Source organism: Hypanus sabinus, chromosome 13 (assembly GCF_030144855.1).
Source record: "Hypanus sabinus isolate sHypSab1 chromosome 13, sHypSab1.hap1, whole genome shotgun sequence".
In the NCBI taxonomy this organism is placed as follows: Eukaryota; Metazoa; Chordata; class Chondrichthyes; order Myliobatiformes; family Dasyatidae; genus Hypanus; species Hypanus sabinus.
In genome coordinates, this window is record NC_082718.1 from 82,748,110 (window position 1) to 82,765,071 (window position 16,962).

The window sequence follows — 16,962 nt, forward strand, 5'->3', positions numbered from 1 at the left end:
GGGCAAGTAAAATTGAGTGAAGTTATCCCCTTTGGTTCAGGAGCCTGATGGTTGAGGGGTAGTAACTGCTCCTGAACCTGGTGGTGTGAGCCCTGAGACTCTTGTGCCTCCTTCCTGATGGCAGCAGTGAGAAGAGATGGTGGGTGGTGGGATTCCCTAATGATGGATGCTGATTTCCTGCAACAACACTTTGTGTAGATGTAGATGTTCTCAGGGGTGGGGTGGACTTTACCTGTGACCCCCCCCCCCCCCCCGGGGACATCAATCACAATGATCTGTGCAGTGTCACCCAAATTCACTGAGGGAACCAACTGAGACCCTGTGAATGGGAGGGAGGTGGGGGGTGGGGGTGCACTGATGACTAGTGAATAACATTCCTCGATGGAATGGTGCACTTTCTTTGGGAAAGCTGGGATCAGGTTACATTGCGATGAGCCTTTTGTTTCAGACCATATTGAGTATGGAATCATCGTCAATCCAGCATTCACTCGTGCTGTAAGGGCTACAGCAAGGACATAACCCGCTTTTGTATTAGGAGGCTTGTTACACGAAACCAATGAAAATCCCGCAAATTCAGGGCTCAGGCTACATCCACACTACACCGGATAAATCCGTAATGGAAGCGTTTTCTCTTTGTTTTTACCCTTCGGCGTTTTCGGCCCCCAAAACTGGAGCTTTTCAGAAATGCTCTCCAAAGTGTGTATTTTTGAAAATGCCAGATTGGCCGGATCAGTGTGGACGGGGTTACCGGAGAAATCTGAAAATGCTGTCAGACGGCAGCGCGCCATTTCATTGTTTTCCTGAACGCAACCTAACAATTTCAGAACAGACGGCAACGAAACTGATGCCAGAAGAGTTAGAAATGTACTCACCAAATACTTTGACCAATAATTTACTGAATAAATCAATATACTCACTTTGCCCTCATTTCTGTCCTTGCTTGTATGAAAGTGGTTTATCTATTTATGCAAGTACTTCTCTGACAATAGATGTGTAACAGCCTAATGTAACATTGTATGGAAATACAAGATAACACTGATGCAGACATGTTTTATACATTTAACAAGGTGCTTTATTAATGCAACAGAGTTAGTCAGTTTTTCAATGTTCGTCGTCAGCCGGGTCAATCTGTCCGTGAACTCCCCGTCAGTTGCCTCTGTATGCTCCAGTATTTGTTTTCGGTTTTACTTTTAAGTTCTCCTGCGCGGAAGCCAACAGCTGTCCGTCATTTTAAATTTTTCTAGTCTGTAACTACACAAACGCGCACTTTCACAGCAAAATTTGACACCAGATATGCCGCTTGTTTTCGGTGGACGTGTCCTGCGCATGCGCAGGAGGAGGAGAGTCGCCGAAATCTCCCTTTCAATGTGGACAGAGATATTTTTCAAAATGCATAGTGTGGACACCTATTGTTTTTACACAAAACTGGCATTTTCAAAATTATCCGGTCTAGTGTGGATGTAGATTCACATTTAAAATAATAATCCTTGCATTTATACTGTTACTGATTGTGCCTAAAAGGAAATTCGGCAGTGAGTTACATTGCAGAGTCGACACAAAAGTTCAAAGTAAATTTATTATCAAAGTATATATATGTTACCATCTACTATTCTGAGACTCACTTTCTGACAGGCGAATAATGAAATACAATTGAATTTATGTGCAATTATGCACAACAAAGAAGGATAAACATCCAATGTGCAAATAATGCATTAAAAAAGTAAATAATACTGAGAACATGAATTGTAGAGACCTTGAAAGTGAGTCCATAGGTTTTTGAATTGGTTCAGTTGTGAGGATTGTGAATTTCTGTGTGCTGGTTTGGCAGCCTGATGGTTGTAGGTGATAACTGTTCCTGAATCTGATGGTGTGGGACCTGAGGCTTATTTATTTACTTTTTATTGAGTTACGGTGCAGAATAGGCCCCTCTGGCCCTCAGAGCCATGCCTCCCAGCAACTTACAGTTTAATCACAGGGCAATTAACCTAGTAACTGTGGGAGTAAAACCCAAGCGGTCACAGGGAGAACTTACAAACTCCTTACAGGACGGTGGTGGGAACTGAACCTGAGTCACCTGCACTGTAAAGCGTTGTGCCAGCCACTACCCCACTGTGGCTTCTGTACCTCCTGCAAGGTTTTCACTAGCGATGATTTTAAACACTGCTCTCCCATAGAATCGTAGGTTTAAGTTCTTTTTAAGACTCGCTGGTTCAGTGCTGAAGGTGTGCTGCACCTTTGGAGTTGTCACGTCCTTCCCTTTTTAGGAGCAATGTTACGAATCACATGCTGCTATTTTGAGTACGAGCGGTGGGGTGGGGGGGGGCAGGGGGGATTATTCCCAGTGCCCTAGGAAGGCAGCCCCAGCAGCATTTTAGTCGAGGTGGGAGCAAGCTGGCTTGTAAGCGTTACGAGAAACATATTCTGGCCTATCATGGGGGAACCTAAGACCAGGGAGCACGGCCTCAGAATAGAAGGACTCCCTTTAGAGCAGAGACAAGGAGAAACTTCTTTAGCCAGAGGGTGGTGAATCTGTGGAATTTATCGCGACAGGCAGCTGTGAAGGCCACATCACTGGGTATATTTGAAGTGGAGGATGATGCTAGAAGGTTACAGAGAGAAGGCAGGAGAATGAGGTTGAGAGGGTAAATAAATCAGCCGTGATAGAATGGTGGAGCAGACTTGATGGTCTGAATCACGTAATTCTGCTCCTGTGTCTTACAGTCTTATGATCTATGGTCTTAGATCAGATGATCTGCTCATTAAGATGTTGATTTTCTTGGGATCTTACTGTGCACTCTTTACCAGCATAGACCATAATTTGAAAGGCCCGCACTGTGATGCAATGGCAGCTGAGTGAAAGTCTCTATATAAACCCACAAATTTAGTTTTCAGAAGCGTTTTTGCTGCGCGTCTAGGGTCCACCCTCAGCCTGGATGAAAGCTCAGGTGGCATTCTGCCTTCTCCTTAGTAACATTAACACACAGATCTTGACGTCACCGGCTTCAGAAGCATGCTGACAGCCTGCCGCAGTCAATGTGTGCGCCTGAAACCTTGTTGGGCAAACTTGCCTTTTGTGTGTGAGGAGCCATTGTTCAGACAGTGTGGTCCGTTTGTTCAGAGGGAGGGAGCTCAGTGGGTGGGGGCAGAAAAGTGGAACCTGGACCCAGCGAATGATGAACCACAGCAAGATCAGTTTGGGACTTGAATTGACATAGAAATGACGCAAACACAGGAGATTCTGCAGATGCTGGAGATCCAGAGCAACACGCACCGAATGCTGGTTGAACTCAGCAGGCCAGGTTGCATCCGTGGAGAAAAACAAAGCTGCCATGTCTCGGGCCGAGTCCCTTCATCAGGACTGGTAAGGTGGGGGGTAGTAGATGTAGTATGCAATCACTCATGTATGATGTTCTCCTCAAGGGTTGTTTATTGGCAGGTCTTCAGGTGGCTGTAGAGGCTGATCTGGGATCCTCGTATTCTGGAGCAGTGTGGGCAAGAGTGAGTGGTGGCTGTGGTTAGTGGTTGGGTCAGTGGAGGTTGTTCCAGCACAGAACCGATTTTCTGCAGTTGTACTGGTTGAGTGCAATGTCTTCCCAGTTTTTAGGTATAATGCCAAATTACTTCAGGCAGATTCTGATGCTATCTTTGAAGTGTTTGCTTTGTCCACCAGGGTTTGACTGGCCTTCTTAAGGAAGGTGGTATAGAAATATCAGCCTCAAGCTTTGAACCAATACTTTCTCCATTTATGTCTAGCCAACAAGTCAAGTCAAGTCACTTTTATTGTCATTTCGACCATAACTGCTGGTACAGTACATAGTAAAAATGAGACAACGTTTTTCAGGACCATGGATTACATGACAGAATACAAAAACTAGACTGCAAAAAAAAAACAACACAGAGAAACCTACACTAGACTACAGACTTACACAGGACTACATAAAGTGCACAAAAACAGTGCAGGCATTACAATAAATAATAAACAGGGCAATAGGGCAAGGTGTCAGTCCAGGCTCAGGGTATTGAAGAGTCTGATAGCTTGGGGGAAGAAACTGTTACATAGTCTGGCCGTGAGAGCCAATAGAAATAGGTCAGTAAGGGTTGGTAAGTTGTGGGCATACAGTTATGATAAAGAGTCTACCGAGCGTTTATTCCCTTCTACAGATGCTGGCTGACTGCTGAGTTCCTCCAGCTTCTTGTGAGTTGCTAAGGATTTTCAGCATCTGCGGAACGTCTTGTGTTTGTGGGCATGCCTCGTTGGCGATGGAAGCATGGCAGTGCTTGTGGGCGGCCCCCAGCACATCCTCAAGACTGTGTTGGTCATTGACGCAAATGATGCATTTCACTGTGTGTGTTGATGAACATGGGACAAATAAAGCCAATCTCTCACCGAATCAGACCTCTGGGTTTGTTACATCTGCTCTGGATTTCAGTGCTGAGTTCCTACAGCATTTCATTTGTTATCATAGTATGTATACCTCATACAACGTTGAGGTTCGTCTGCCAACAGGCAGCCACGAAACAAAGAAATCTAAAAAAATCCCTTATAAGAAAAAAGACCGTTGAACACCTAATGTGCAGAGTAAAAAAACACATCATGCAGGCAATAACTGGAAGCAAAGAGCATTCCGAAATGAAATCTGCGGAAGAGAGTCCCATGGTTCAGTGTAGAGCCAACTCGGGGAGCAGTGAACTGAGCCTTGGGCCTCGACCTAAATTGACATCCAAATATTGGAGAAGACCGCTTTGCCGAGCAACTATGCTCCATCCGTAAGAAGAAACAGGATCTCCCAGTGGCCACCCATTTTAATTCCACTTCACGTTCCCATTCCGATATGTCCATCCATGTCTTCCTGCACTGTGGTGATGAGGCCACACTTAGCTTGGAGGAACAACACCTTATATTCCGTTTGGGCAGCCTCCAACCTGATGGTATCAACATCAATTTCTCAAACTTCTGGTAATGCCTCCCAATCACCCACCCCCACCCTTCTCCATTTCCCAATCCCGTTTCGCTCTCTCACCAATCAACTTCCCAGCTCTTTACTTCATCCCTCCCCCTCCATGTTTCACCTATCCCCTGGTGTTTCTCTCTCCCCTCCCTCCACCTTTTAAATCTACTCTTCAGCTTTTCTTCTCCAGTCCTGCGAAGGCTCTTGGCCCGAAACGTCTACTGGACTTTATTTCCATAGATGCTGCCTGGCCTGCTGAGTTCCTCCAGTGTGTGTCACTCGGATTTCCAGCATCTGCAGATTTTCTCTTGTTTGTGGTCCAGACATCGGGTTCAATTGCCTTGATATGGTCTGATTCGGCTTGTAACTGACCTTTCCGACACAGCCCTTTGCTGAGGTCTCCGTCTAAATATTAAATCCATTCGATTCCGTACACTTTGGTGCCCAGACCTGGTCGCCTAGATTCAGCCTGTAACTGATCTTTCCAATTCGGCAAGGTGCTTAAGTCTGCGTCCAAACTTCGAGATCAGACAAATTGGCACGGTCTGGTGCCTGGACCTCACCACCCTGATTCAGCCTTTGGCGCAGTGCTTAAACCGATTGATTTTGGCTGCAGTCTGACGTTTTCACTTGTACCCAGTGATCTTGGTTGGGTTGCTGTCCTTTTGGAAATAAAAATAATTGCTTTCTTTTTCTCACACATGTGGACAGCCAGAATGATTCAGACCAGTGGGGCATTGCTTATGTTGGGTCCATCCTGACCCTGTACTGTGCCCACTATGGTTATTAATCAGAAAATGGAGAAAAATTACTGGCTGATGTTTTTTTTAATCTTCTTCTGCTGGGAAAAGTAGCCAGTTATATCTCTTAGCACTATCTAATCTGAAATGGGAGCAACTGAGCTTGATTGGCTTAATGCACACTGAGTCAAGTGAAGTCAAGGTTATTGTCATATCCGTAACCTAGAGTCAGTATCAGATTTGTTATCGTGGGAAATTTATTATTTTGTAGCAGTAGTTCAGTTAAAAGACATCAAAAAATTCCTATGAATGACACACCAGTGCAAAAATAGGAATAATGAGGTAGTGTTCATGGGTCATGAACCATTTAAAAATCTGATGGTGGAGGGGATTAAAAACTATTTCTCATCTGTTGTGTGTGGAGATTCAGGCTTCTGTGCCTCCTACCCGATGGTAGCATCGAGAAGATAGCAAGTCCCAGGTCCGAATCATAATTATCCTTAATATCACTGACTCTGCCATGAAATCTGATGTTCTGTGGCAGCAGTACATTGCAATACATAAAAAATACAATTGCATTAAGATATATATATATATCGAAAAATTAAATTGGTGCAATAAGAGAGCAAACATAGTGAGGTAGTGTTCTTGGTTTGGTTCATTGTCTGTTCAGAAATCTGACAGTGGGGGGGGGGGGGGGAAGCAGCTGTTCCTGTGCTGTTAAGTGTGTGTCTTCAGGACCTTGTACCTCCTCTCTGATGGTGGTAATAAAAAGAGAGTATGTGCTGGGAGATGGGGGTCCTTAAAGATGGATGCTGCCTTTTGAGGCACTGCTTTGTTGAGATGCCCTCGATAGTGGGGGAGGGTTCTGACTGAGTCAACACTCCTCTCTTGCAATCTGGTGAATTGGAGTGTCCATGCCAGGCTGTGATGCAGCCATTCAGAATGCCCGCCACTGTACATCAATAGAAGTTTGCTAGAGTCCTTGGTGACGTATCGAGTCTCTTGAAACTCCTAAGCAGAGATGCAGCGAGGTACAAGTACAATAAAAAACCTCCTTGCAGCAGCCTCACAGACATGTAATCACTGAGGGGGACAAACCATCTTGTTTGGTTTAAGCAGTAAGTGGATATCGCTCTGTATTGTATCTTTAAACTTAATGTAATTGGAACTGATTGCTGTCAGTTTTGCCAAAATGTTTCCCATTCCGTGTACAGAGCTCTGAACTGGTCTGCCATATTGGCTCAACTGTAACACCACTTGGCTTTGTCTGCTTGACTTCTGGTTGCAAAGGCTTGAAGCTTCCTAAACTGTAAATTCACTTGGAAAACGTGGGTTCAATTGTCACTCCCAGTGATCCAGGCAGACTCTGAGCTCAGGGAACGCTGCACTGTTGGTGTGCTGTGCGATGTCAAGCAAGAGCATGTCAAGTGGATGTGAAACCCCCCCAGGGCCTGAACCGTTCTCTTGTTAGTTTGGAATATGTTCATCCCTCGATCAACAATAATGAAAACAGGTTGCTTACCTCTCTTCATATGTGGGATCTTGCTGTGTGGAAAATGGCCACCATCTTTGCCTTCATTGAGGTCCAAGGCATTTTAGGATGTCCTGAGGATTTGTTTGGCAAAATACAACTGGAGATTCAGGAGGTAGAAACGCTCCACGTGTATGATGTAGAAAGCCGGCTTGTACAAAGGTGTAAAGTACATGCATTATCAAAGTACATATGCAGTATCTGAGATTCGTCTTTCTGCAGAGAGCCATGAAAAAAAGAAATGCAGTGGAATCTGTTCAAAGAAAACATCAAACCCATCGTGCAAAATAAACAGAACAAATCATGCAAACAGCAAAAAAAGAAGAGGGAATAACACAAACATGAGGAAATCTGCAGAGGCTGGAAATTCAAGCAACACACACAAAATGCTGGTGGAACACAGCAGGCCAGGCAGCATCTATAGGGAGAAGTGCTGTCGACGTTTCGGGCCGAGACCCTTCGTCAGGACTAACTGAAAGGAGAGATGCTAAGAGATTTGAAAGTAGTGGGGGGAGGGGGAAATGTGAAATGATAGGAGAAGACTGGAGGGGGTGGGATGAAGCTAAGAGCTGGAAAGGTGATTGGCGAAAGTGACACAGAGTTGGAGAAGGGAAGGATCATGGGACGGGAGGCCTCGGGAGAAAGAAAGGGGGAGGGGGGAGCACCAGAGGGAGATGGAGAACAGGCAGAGTGATGGGCAGAGAGAGAGAGAGAAAAAAACAAACAACTAAATATGTCAGGGATGGGGTTAGAAGGGCAGGAGGGGTATTAACAGAAGTTGGAGAAGTCAATGTTCATGCCATCAGGCTGGAGGCTACCCAGCCGGTATATAAGGTGTTGTTCCTCCAACCTGAGTGTGGATTCATTTTGACAGTAGAGGAGGCCATGGATAGACAACAGAATGGGAATGGGACGTGGAATTAAACTGTGTGGCCACTGGGAGATCCTGCTTTCTCTGGCGGACCGAGTGTAGGTGTTCAGCGAAATGGTCTCCCAGTCTGCGTCAGGTCTCACCGGTATATAAAAGGCCACACTGGGAGCACCGGATGCAGTATACCACACCAGCCGACTCACAGGTGATGTGTCACCTCATCTGGAAGGACTGTCTGGGGCCGAGTGGTGGTGAGGGAGGAAGTGTAAGGGCAGGTGTAGCACTTGTTCCGCTTACAAGGATAAGTGCCAGGAGGGAGATTGGTGGGAAGGGATGGGGGGAACGAGTGGACAAGGGAGTCGCATAGCGGAAAGCAGAAAGAAGGGGGGAGGGAAAGATGTGCTTGGTAGTGGGTTCCCGTTGGAATAACACACATAATATTAAACATCAAACCACAGAGTCCTTGAAACAGTCTAGGAATGTTCAGTTTAATTCAGTTCAGTTCAGTTTAGTGTTGTGTGGTTTGTTGTCTCCAGGCCCCATCAGAACTCCACGTCTGAAATTTAAGTCTTTAGTAAACTGCATTCAAGACATTCAGAAGTATGTAAATTACTAGAATTAGATACAACAGTGGATAAATTTCTACTCCTTTGAACCTTTTAGTGGCTTTAGACCCTGTGCCCATTGTGGTGCTTCTGACTGGATTGCAGTGATATTGGGGCTGATAGTTTGTATGTGTTGTTCTTCGGATTCCATTCTCTGGCTGTTCTTAACCACAAGATCACTCAGAGTTTGTAAAATGAATGTAATCAGATTTCAATGATGCAGACACTTGAGGTATTATAGTTATACTTTTTTCCTTTGTTTTTCCTTTTCCAGCTTCCATCTTCTTTATTCCTAAAGAGCACCTCGGTAAAGAAAGTGTCAATGTCGCTTCACAGAATAGTTTTGGGAGAATCCAATTTCAGAGAGAGCGCTGCTGTCTGTTCTGGCACTCGGTGGGGGGGAGGGGGAAGCATGCATCTTTTCTCTTCTCTCTCTTTTGTTTTTGTTCAGCCTTAACAAAGAAAATATGTTTTGCCTGGCCACAGCCAGCAGACTCCCGAGTGTATCAATAAGGGAAGGCAACGTTTTCATAAAACTAATGGCACTCCAGGGACTTTGGGGAAGCACAGGGCTGCGAGGATCTGCTGGCTGAACATGGTGAGCCTCACCATCGCTGGGATCTGCAGGAGATTGGAGTGTAAACTCCCACTCCAAGCCATACGCAATGACGTCCTACTGCTTCGTCCAACATCGTTCAAACACAAGCCGACTTTCCCTTTTACTTATCATCCATCCTTAAATGCTCTTGACCGGAGGAAGCAGTTAAGAGTTAAAGTGGAGTCCATAAAGGCCAGACGGCTGAAGGTCGACAGATTCCCTTCTTTGAAAGACAGGTGGCTTTCGTGGTCGCTGCCGATGATGTCAGCCACATACGCAAAATGCTGGAGGAACTCAGCAAGTCAGGCAACATCTAATGAGGGGAATAAATAGTCGACGTTCCAGGCTGAGATGCTTGACTAGACCTGATGAAGGATCTCAGACTGAAATGTCGATTGTTTATTCCACCTTCAGAGTTGCTGCCTGTCTTGCCTCGTTTCTCTGGTATTTTGTGTGTGTGTTACTCAGCAAGTCAGGCAGCATCAGTCACTTATCTGGACTATTTCTCAGCCTGAAACGTTGACTGTTTTTTTTTCAGCATTTTGTGTGTGTTACCCATGAATTCCAGCATCTACAGAATCTCTTAAGTTAATGATATAGCCTTTGTTTATATTCCAAGTTATTCTATCTCTAAATTCTCCAGCTGAGGTGATGGGGTGAAATTTGTGCCTTAGCCTCAGTGGTCCATTCCTGATTCAATCACGTCACCCACACGTTTCCATCCTCTAGGCTTGTGAATGTGTGAATAAATCTCCCAGAGCATTCAAAGGGCTTTAGGGGGTAAATGCAGTACCCCAGCATGACATTGAAGCAGTCAAGAGCTGGAAGACTGCAGAATCAAGGGAAAGTAACTTTTATATACGTACAAAGATGGAGAGATATGGTGTATGGATGCGCATCAGTACTGATGGTCTGCGAGGGAGTGTGGGGTGGGGGTCAGCATTCACTGATGAACGGAGAACGGAGAAGGGAAAAACTGGACAGCAATTTGTTTCTGGAAATCAGAGATCCTAACCTGGACCCAATGTATCGACGCAGTCACAAAGAAGGCAAGACAGTGGCTATATTTCATTAGGGGTTTGAAATTTGGTATGTCACCAAAAACACTTGCAAATTTCTACGGATGTACTGTGGAGAACATTCTATCTGCCTGCATCACCGTGTGGTATGGGGCATGGTGGGCGCACTGCACAGGATCGAAATAAGCCGCTGTAAGCTATGAGCTCAGTCAACTCCATCATGAGCACCAACCTCTGTAGTATCCAGAGCATTTTCAAGGAGTTGAAAATCTAGTCAAGAAGAAAAGAAAAGCTAACGAAAGGTTCAAAAAACTAGGTAATAATAGAGATCTAGAAAATTATAAGGCTAGCAGGAAGGAACTTAACAATGAAATCTGGAGAGCCAGAAGTGGCCATGAGAAGGCCTTGGTGAGCGGGATTAAGGAAAACCCCAAGGCATTCTACAAGTATATGAAGAGCAAGAGGATAAGATATGAGAGAATAGGATCAATTGAGTTTGGCAGTGGAAAAGTGTGTATGAGGAGATAGCGGAGATACTTAATGAATACTTTGCTTCAGTATTCAGTACAGAAATGGATCTTGTGATTGTAGTGATGACTTACAGTGGACTGAAAAGCATGAGCATATAGATATTAAGGAGTCTATTGTATTTATAATTTACTTATTATTATGTTATTTTTTTTTGTGTATATGTGAAAATCAATAAAAAGATTGAAAAAGAAAAAAAAAGATATTAAGGAAGAGGATGTGCTGGAACTTTTGGAAAGCATCAAGTTAGATAAGTCACCGGGACTGGATGAGATATATCCCAGGCTACTGTGGGAGGCGAGGGAGGAAATTGCTGAGCCTCTGGAAATGATCTTTGCATCATCAATGGGGACAGGAGAGGTTCCAGAGGACTGGAGGGTTGTGGATCTTGTTCCCTCATTCACAAAAGGGAGTAGAGATACCCCAGGAAATTATAGACCAGTGAGTCTTACTTCAGTGGTTGGTAAGTTGATGAAGAAGTTCCAAATGAACATTTGGAGAGGCATAATATGATTAGGGATAGTCAGCATGGCTTTGTCAAAGGCAGGTTGTACCTTACGAGCCTGTTTGAAATTTTTGAGGATGTGACTAAACACATTGATGAAAGTAGAACAGTAGATGTAGTGTGTATGGATTTCAGCAAGGCATTTCATAAGGTACCCTATGGAAGGCTTATTGAAAGTAAGGAAACATGGGATCCAAGGAGACCTTGATTTGTGGATCCAGAACTGGCTTGCCCACAGAAGGCAAAGACTGGTTGTAGACAGGTCATATTCTGCATGGAGGTCTGTGACCAGTGGTGTGCCTCAGGGATCTGTTCTGAGATGCCTTCTCTTCATGATTTTTATAAATGACCTGGATGAGGAAGTTGAGGGAGGGGTTAGTAAATTTGCTGATGAAACAAAAGTTGGGGGTGTTGTGGACTGTGTGGAAGGGCTGTCAGAGGTTACAGTGGGACAACAATAGGATGCAAAACTGGGCGGAGAAGCGGCAGATGGAGTTCAACCCAGATATGTGTGAGGTGATTCATTTTGATAGATCACATATGATGGCACAATATAATATTAATGGTAAGACTCTTGGCAGTGTGGAGGATCAGAGGGATCTTGGGGTCCGAAATCCATAGGACCCTCAAAACTGCTGTGCAGGTTGACTCTGTGGTTAAGAAGGCATATGGTGCATTGGCCTTCATCAATCGTGGGACTGAGTTCAAGAGCCAAGAGGTAATGTTACAGCTATGTAGGACCCTGGTCAGACCCCATGTGCTCAGTTCTGGTCACCTCACTACAGGTAGGATGTGGAAACTATAGAAAGGGTGCAGAGGAATTTTACAAGGATGTTTCCTGGATTGGGGAGCATGCCTTATGAGAATAGGTTGAGTGAACTCGGTCTTTTCTCCTTGGAGTGACAAAGGATGAGAGGTGACCTGATAGAGGTGTATAAGATGATGAGAGGCATTGATTGTGTGGATAGTCAGAGGCTTTTTCCCAGGGCTGAAATGGCTAACATGGGAGGGCACAGTTTTAAGGTGCTTGGAAATAGGTACAGAGGAGAAGTCAGGGGTAAGTTTTTTATGCAGAGAGTGGTGAGTGCTTGGAATGAGCTGCTGGTGACAGTGGTAGAGACAGATACAATAGGGCCTTTTAAGATACATCTGGATAGGTACATGGAGCTTAAAAAAATACAGGACTATGGGTAACCTGAGGTAAATTCTAAAGTACGTACATGTTCGGCACAGCATTGGGGCTGAAGGGCCTGTATTGTGCTGTAGGTTTTCTATATTTCTATGAGTGGTGCCTTATAAAGGCAGCATCCATTATTAAGGACCCCCATCACCCTGGACATGCCTTGTTCTCATTGCTACTGTCAGGAAGGAGGTACAGGAGTCTGAAGGCAAACAAGTCAAGTCAAGTTAAGTCAAGTCAACTTTTATTGTCATTTCGACCATAACTGCTGGTACAGTGCATAGTAAAAATGAGACAAAGTTTTTCAGGACCATGGTGTTACATGACACAGTACAAAAACTAGACTGAACTACGTAATAAAAAAAAACACTGAGAAAGCTATACTAGACCACAGACCTACACTGGACTGCATAAAGTGCACAAAAACAGTGCAGGCATTACAATAAATAATAAACAGGACAGTAGGGCAAGGTGTCAGTCCAGGCTTTGGGTATTGAGGAGTCTGATAGCTCGGGGGAAGAAACTGTTACATAATCTGATCGTAAGAGCCTGAATGCTTCGGAGCCTTTTCCCAGACGGCAGGAGGGAGAAGAGATTGTATGAGGGGTGCATGGGGTCCTTCATAATGCTGTTTTCTTTGCCGATGCAGCATGTAGTGTAAATGTCCATGATGGCGAAAAGAGGGACCCCGATGATCTTCTCAGCTGACCTCACTATCCGCTGCAGGGTCTTGTGATCTGAGATGGTGCAATTTCTGAACCAGACAGTGATGCAGCTGCTCGGGATGCTCTCAGTACAACCCCTGTAGAATGTGATGAGGATGGGGGGTGGGAGATGGGAGATGGACTTTCCTCAGCCTTCGCAGAAAGTAGAGACGCTACTGGGCTTTCTTTGCTATGGAGCTGGTGTTGAGGGACCAGGTGAGATCCTCCATCAGGTGAACACCAAGAAATTTGGTGCTCTTTACAATCTCTACCGAGGAGCCGTCGATGTTCAGCGGGGAGTAGTCGCTCCGTGCCCTCCTGAAGTCAACAACCATCTCTTTTGTTTCGTTCACATTCAGAGACAGGTTGTTGGCTCTGCACCAGTCCGTTAGCCGCTGCACCTCCTCTCTGTAAGCTGACTCGTCGTTCTTGCTGATGAGACCCACCACGGTCGTGTCATCGGCGAACTTGATGATGTGGTTCGAGCTGTGTGTTGCAGCACAGTCGTGGGTCAGCAGAGTGAACAGCAGTGGGCTGAGCATGCAATCCTGGGGAGCCCCTGTGCTCAGTGTGATGGTGTTGGAGATGCTGCTCTCGATCCGGACTGACTGACATCTCCCAGTCAGGAAGTCTAGGATCCAGTTGCAGAGGGAGGTGTTCAGGCCCAGTAGGCTCAGCTTTCCAATCAGTTTCTGAGGGATGATTGTGTTGAATGCTGAACTGAAGTCTATGAACAGCATCTGAACGTATGTGTCTTTTTTGTCCAGGTGGGTTAGGGCCAGGTGGAGGGTGGTGGCAATGGCGTCATCTGTTGAGCGGTTGGGATGGTACGCAAACTGCAGGGGGTCCAGTGAGGTGGGCAGCAGGGTCTTGATGTGCCTCATGACGAGCCTCTCGAAACACTTCATGATGATGGATGTAAGTGCAACGGGACGGTAGTCATTTAGGCAGGACACTGAAGACTTCTATGGCACGGGGACGATGGTGGTGGCCTTGAAGCACGTTGGAACGGTGGAGCTGCTCAGGGAGATGTTGAAGATGTCATTGAGAACATCTGCTAGCTGGTCTGCACATCCTCTGAGCACTCTACTAGGGATGTTGTCTGGTCCAGCAGCCTTCTGTGGGTTGACCCTGCACAGGGTTCTTCTCACGTCGGCCACGGAGAGACACAGCACCTGGTCATTTGTAGGAGGGGTGGACTTCCTCGCCACCACGTCATTTTCTGCCTCAAACCGGGTGAAGAAGTTATTCAGCACATTTGGGAGGGAGGCCTGCACAGTCAGGTGATGTTGTCCTGTAATTGGTGATGTCCTGGAAGTCCTTCCACATGCGCCGCGTGTCGCCGCTGTCCTGGAAGTGACTGTGGATTAGCTGGGCGTGTGCACGCTTTGCCCCTCTGTTGGCTCGGGACAGTTTGGCCCTTGCTGTTGTTAAAGCTGCCTTGTCGCCTGCTCTGAAGACAGAGTCGCGGGACCTCAGCAGCACACGCACCTCTGTGGTCATCCATGGCTTCTGGTTGGCACGTGTAGTGATGGTCTTGGACAGAGTAACATCATCAGTGCACTTGCTGATGTAGCTGGTCACTGATGCTGTGTACTCCTCTAAGCTGGTAGAGTCGCCATCGGTTGCAGTTACACTCAATGATTCAGGAACAGCTTATTCCCCTCTGCGATCTGATTTCTGAATGGACATTGAATCCATGAACACTACTTAACTACATTTTTATTTCTGTTTTTTTGCACTACTTATTTAATTTAACTATTTAATATATATATACTTACTGTAATTCACAGTTTTTTTCTCTCTCTTTTATCATGTACTGCATTGTACTGCTGCTTCAAAGTTAACAAATTTCATGACATATGCCAGTGATATTAAACCTGATTTTGATGGGCAGGTTGTGATCCTCTTCCATTCCACCCAGTGCTCCAAGCAAATAGAAAATGTCTTTTTCCTTCTCTAGATGCCACTTAACTCTGTAACTTCCAAGAGAAGTGTGTACAGAAGGCAGCTCTTTCAGGCAAACATTACACATACTTATGGGCTTAGTGATTCCTGGGTAGGGTCATGGCCTTATTTGCTCCCCCACCTCCCTATGCAAGTCCCTGATAACCACCAAGTTAAATTCTAGACTCTTGCCTATATTGAGTTTAATCGCTCACCACTGTGGCTATGTTTTTGACTGCCAAATCACCTCTCCTTAACCTATGAGACCCTTAACTGTTATTTATTTTCTTTTATTGAGATACTGTGTGGAACAGGCCCCTCCACCCCTTTGAGCCATGCTATCCCCCGATTTAATCCTAGCCCATTCGTGGGACAATTTACAACGACCAATTATCTTTGGACTGTGGGAGGAACCTGGAGCACCTGGGAGAAACCCAGGTCATCATGGGGAGAACGTACAAACTCCCCATAGGCCACAGTGGGAATTGAACCCGGGTCACCTGTACCGTAAACTGCTGTGCTAACCACTATGCTGCCATGTTGACCCATTCCATATACTCTGAGACATATTTTGTCTCTTTGACTGCTCAATCCTTTGTATTTGATGCTGAAAGTTGGTGTAAAAGTTTGTATGATCAACACTGATGTGAGGGTTTGGCTCTGTTAAAAACCCCGCAAGACCAGAATGCTGTTACGATAAGCAGATGAAACCTTTACTGGACTGCCCCTGACTACAGGTTACCAGAGGTTAATGATGCAGTTGTGCCTTGCATAGCCTCTGAAACCACAGATTAGAGTTAAGTTGTGTTGTGTGCGAATACCTCTGAGCCTTCATCGGGGGTGGTGAATGGTGACCCAGGTGCCAGGGTCGAGCTCAGACAGCAGGAGGGCAGCCCAATAGCCTTTTCAGAGGCTAAAGATTTGGGGGGATTAAAATCCTGAAAAAGCGACTTCTCAGCTGTTTGTTAATGAGTCTCTAGCCAGCCAAGCAAACAAATCTAATCAATAGTTTATTAAAAAAAACACACGCACACACCCTCAGCATAAGGCTGCCAAAAAAAAAACCACGCCAGGGGCACTGAGAGCGGAGGCCGAATACCGCAGAGACAAAAGGCTTTTCCTCTGAACGTTTGTGCAATCTGAACTTTCTCACATATCCCAGCCCTTGAATGATGCTTACTTAAGACAGGACTCCAATTTCAGGTTTGGTTCCGTAATAGAAACTTAAATCCAGACAGTCGTTCCTTGAGTCTTTTGTGGTGCTACTAGATTTTTTTGTTCTGTTTGAACAGAGTGGTATTGAAAAGTCATTAAGTAATGATAATTGGCCTAATCAGCAGGCCTTAAGCCAGGGACTGAGGTGGGGGGCGGAGAGCATTTGTTCTTGATTGGGGCCCTTCCCCCAGCCACTGTTTACAATTCCCTTTCTTGGAATAGTTGAGTGGCAGTTGAGAGGAAGCCACCTTCCTCTCCAGGCCTGGAAAGGAAGCCAGTTGAAGGTTGCCTGGTGTCACGGCAGCACAATGAGTTCATCTCGTCAGTGGCTCTCTCAGGCTCTCTTCGGGGATGAAATACAGCTTGTGATGGGACAAGTAGCTGTTGCTTTGATAATTAAAGGCATTTTATCTTAATTTGACCTGTTGGAAACTGTCCTTTGATGATTTATGATTACACAGATTAGAATTGGAGATCCATTGCGGTGACTGGGCCTAAGGATCTATTCTGATATACCCCAGTGGGCCTATTAAATAGTTAAGATTGTTTGCTTTTAGTCTCTTGTCT

The 16,962-nt window shown here is 45.5% G+C and overlaps 1 protein-coding gene across 5 annotated transcripts in view; it reads left to right on the forward strand.

Moving 5' to 3' along the window:
- Window positions 1–16,962, forward strand: part of mn1b (meningioma 1b) — a 184,865-nt gene that overhangs the window by 41,039 nt on the left and 126,864 nt on the right. The window contains exon 2 of one of the 5 annotated variants that reach the window (XM_059988060.1): window positions 4,162–4,261. The exons of the other annotated variants lie outside the window; for them this stretch is intronic. Coding sequence (XP_059844043.1) covers window positions 4,162–4,172 — 11 coding nt within the window. The 3' untranslated portion in view covers window positions 4,173–4,261. Of the gene's footprint in view, window positions 1–4,161; window positions 4,262–16,962 lie in introns of those variants that run through there. 5 annotated transcript variants of the gene reach the window in all.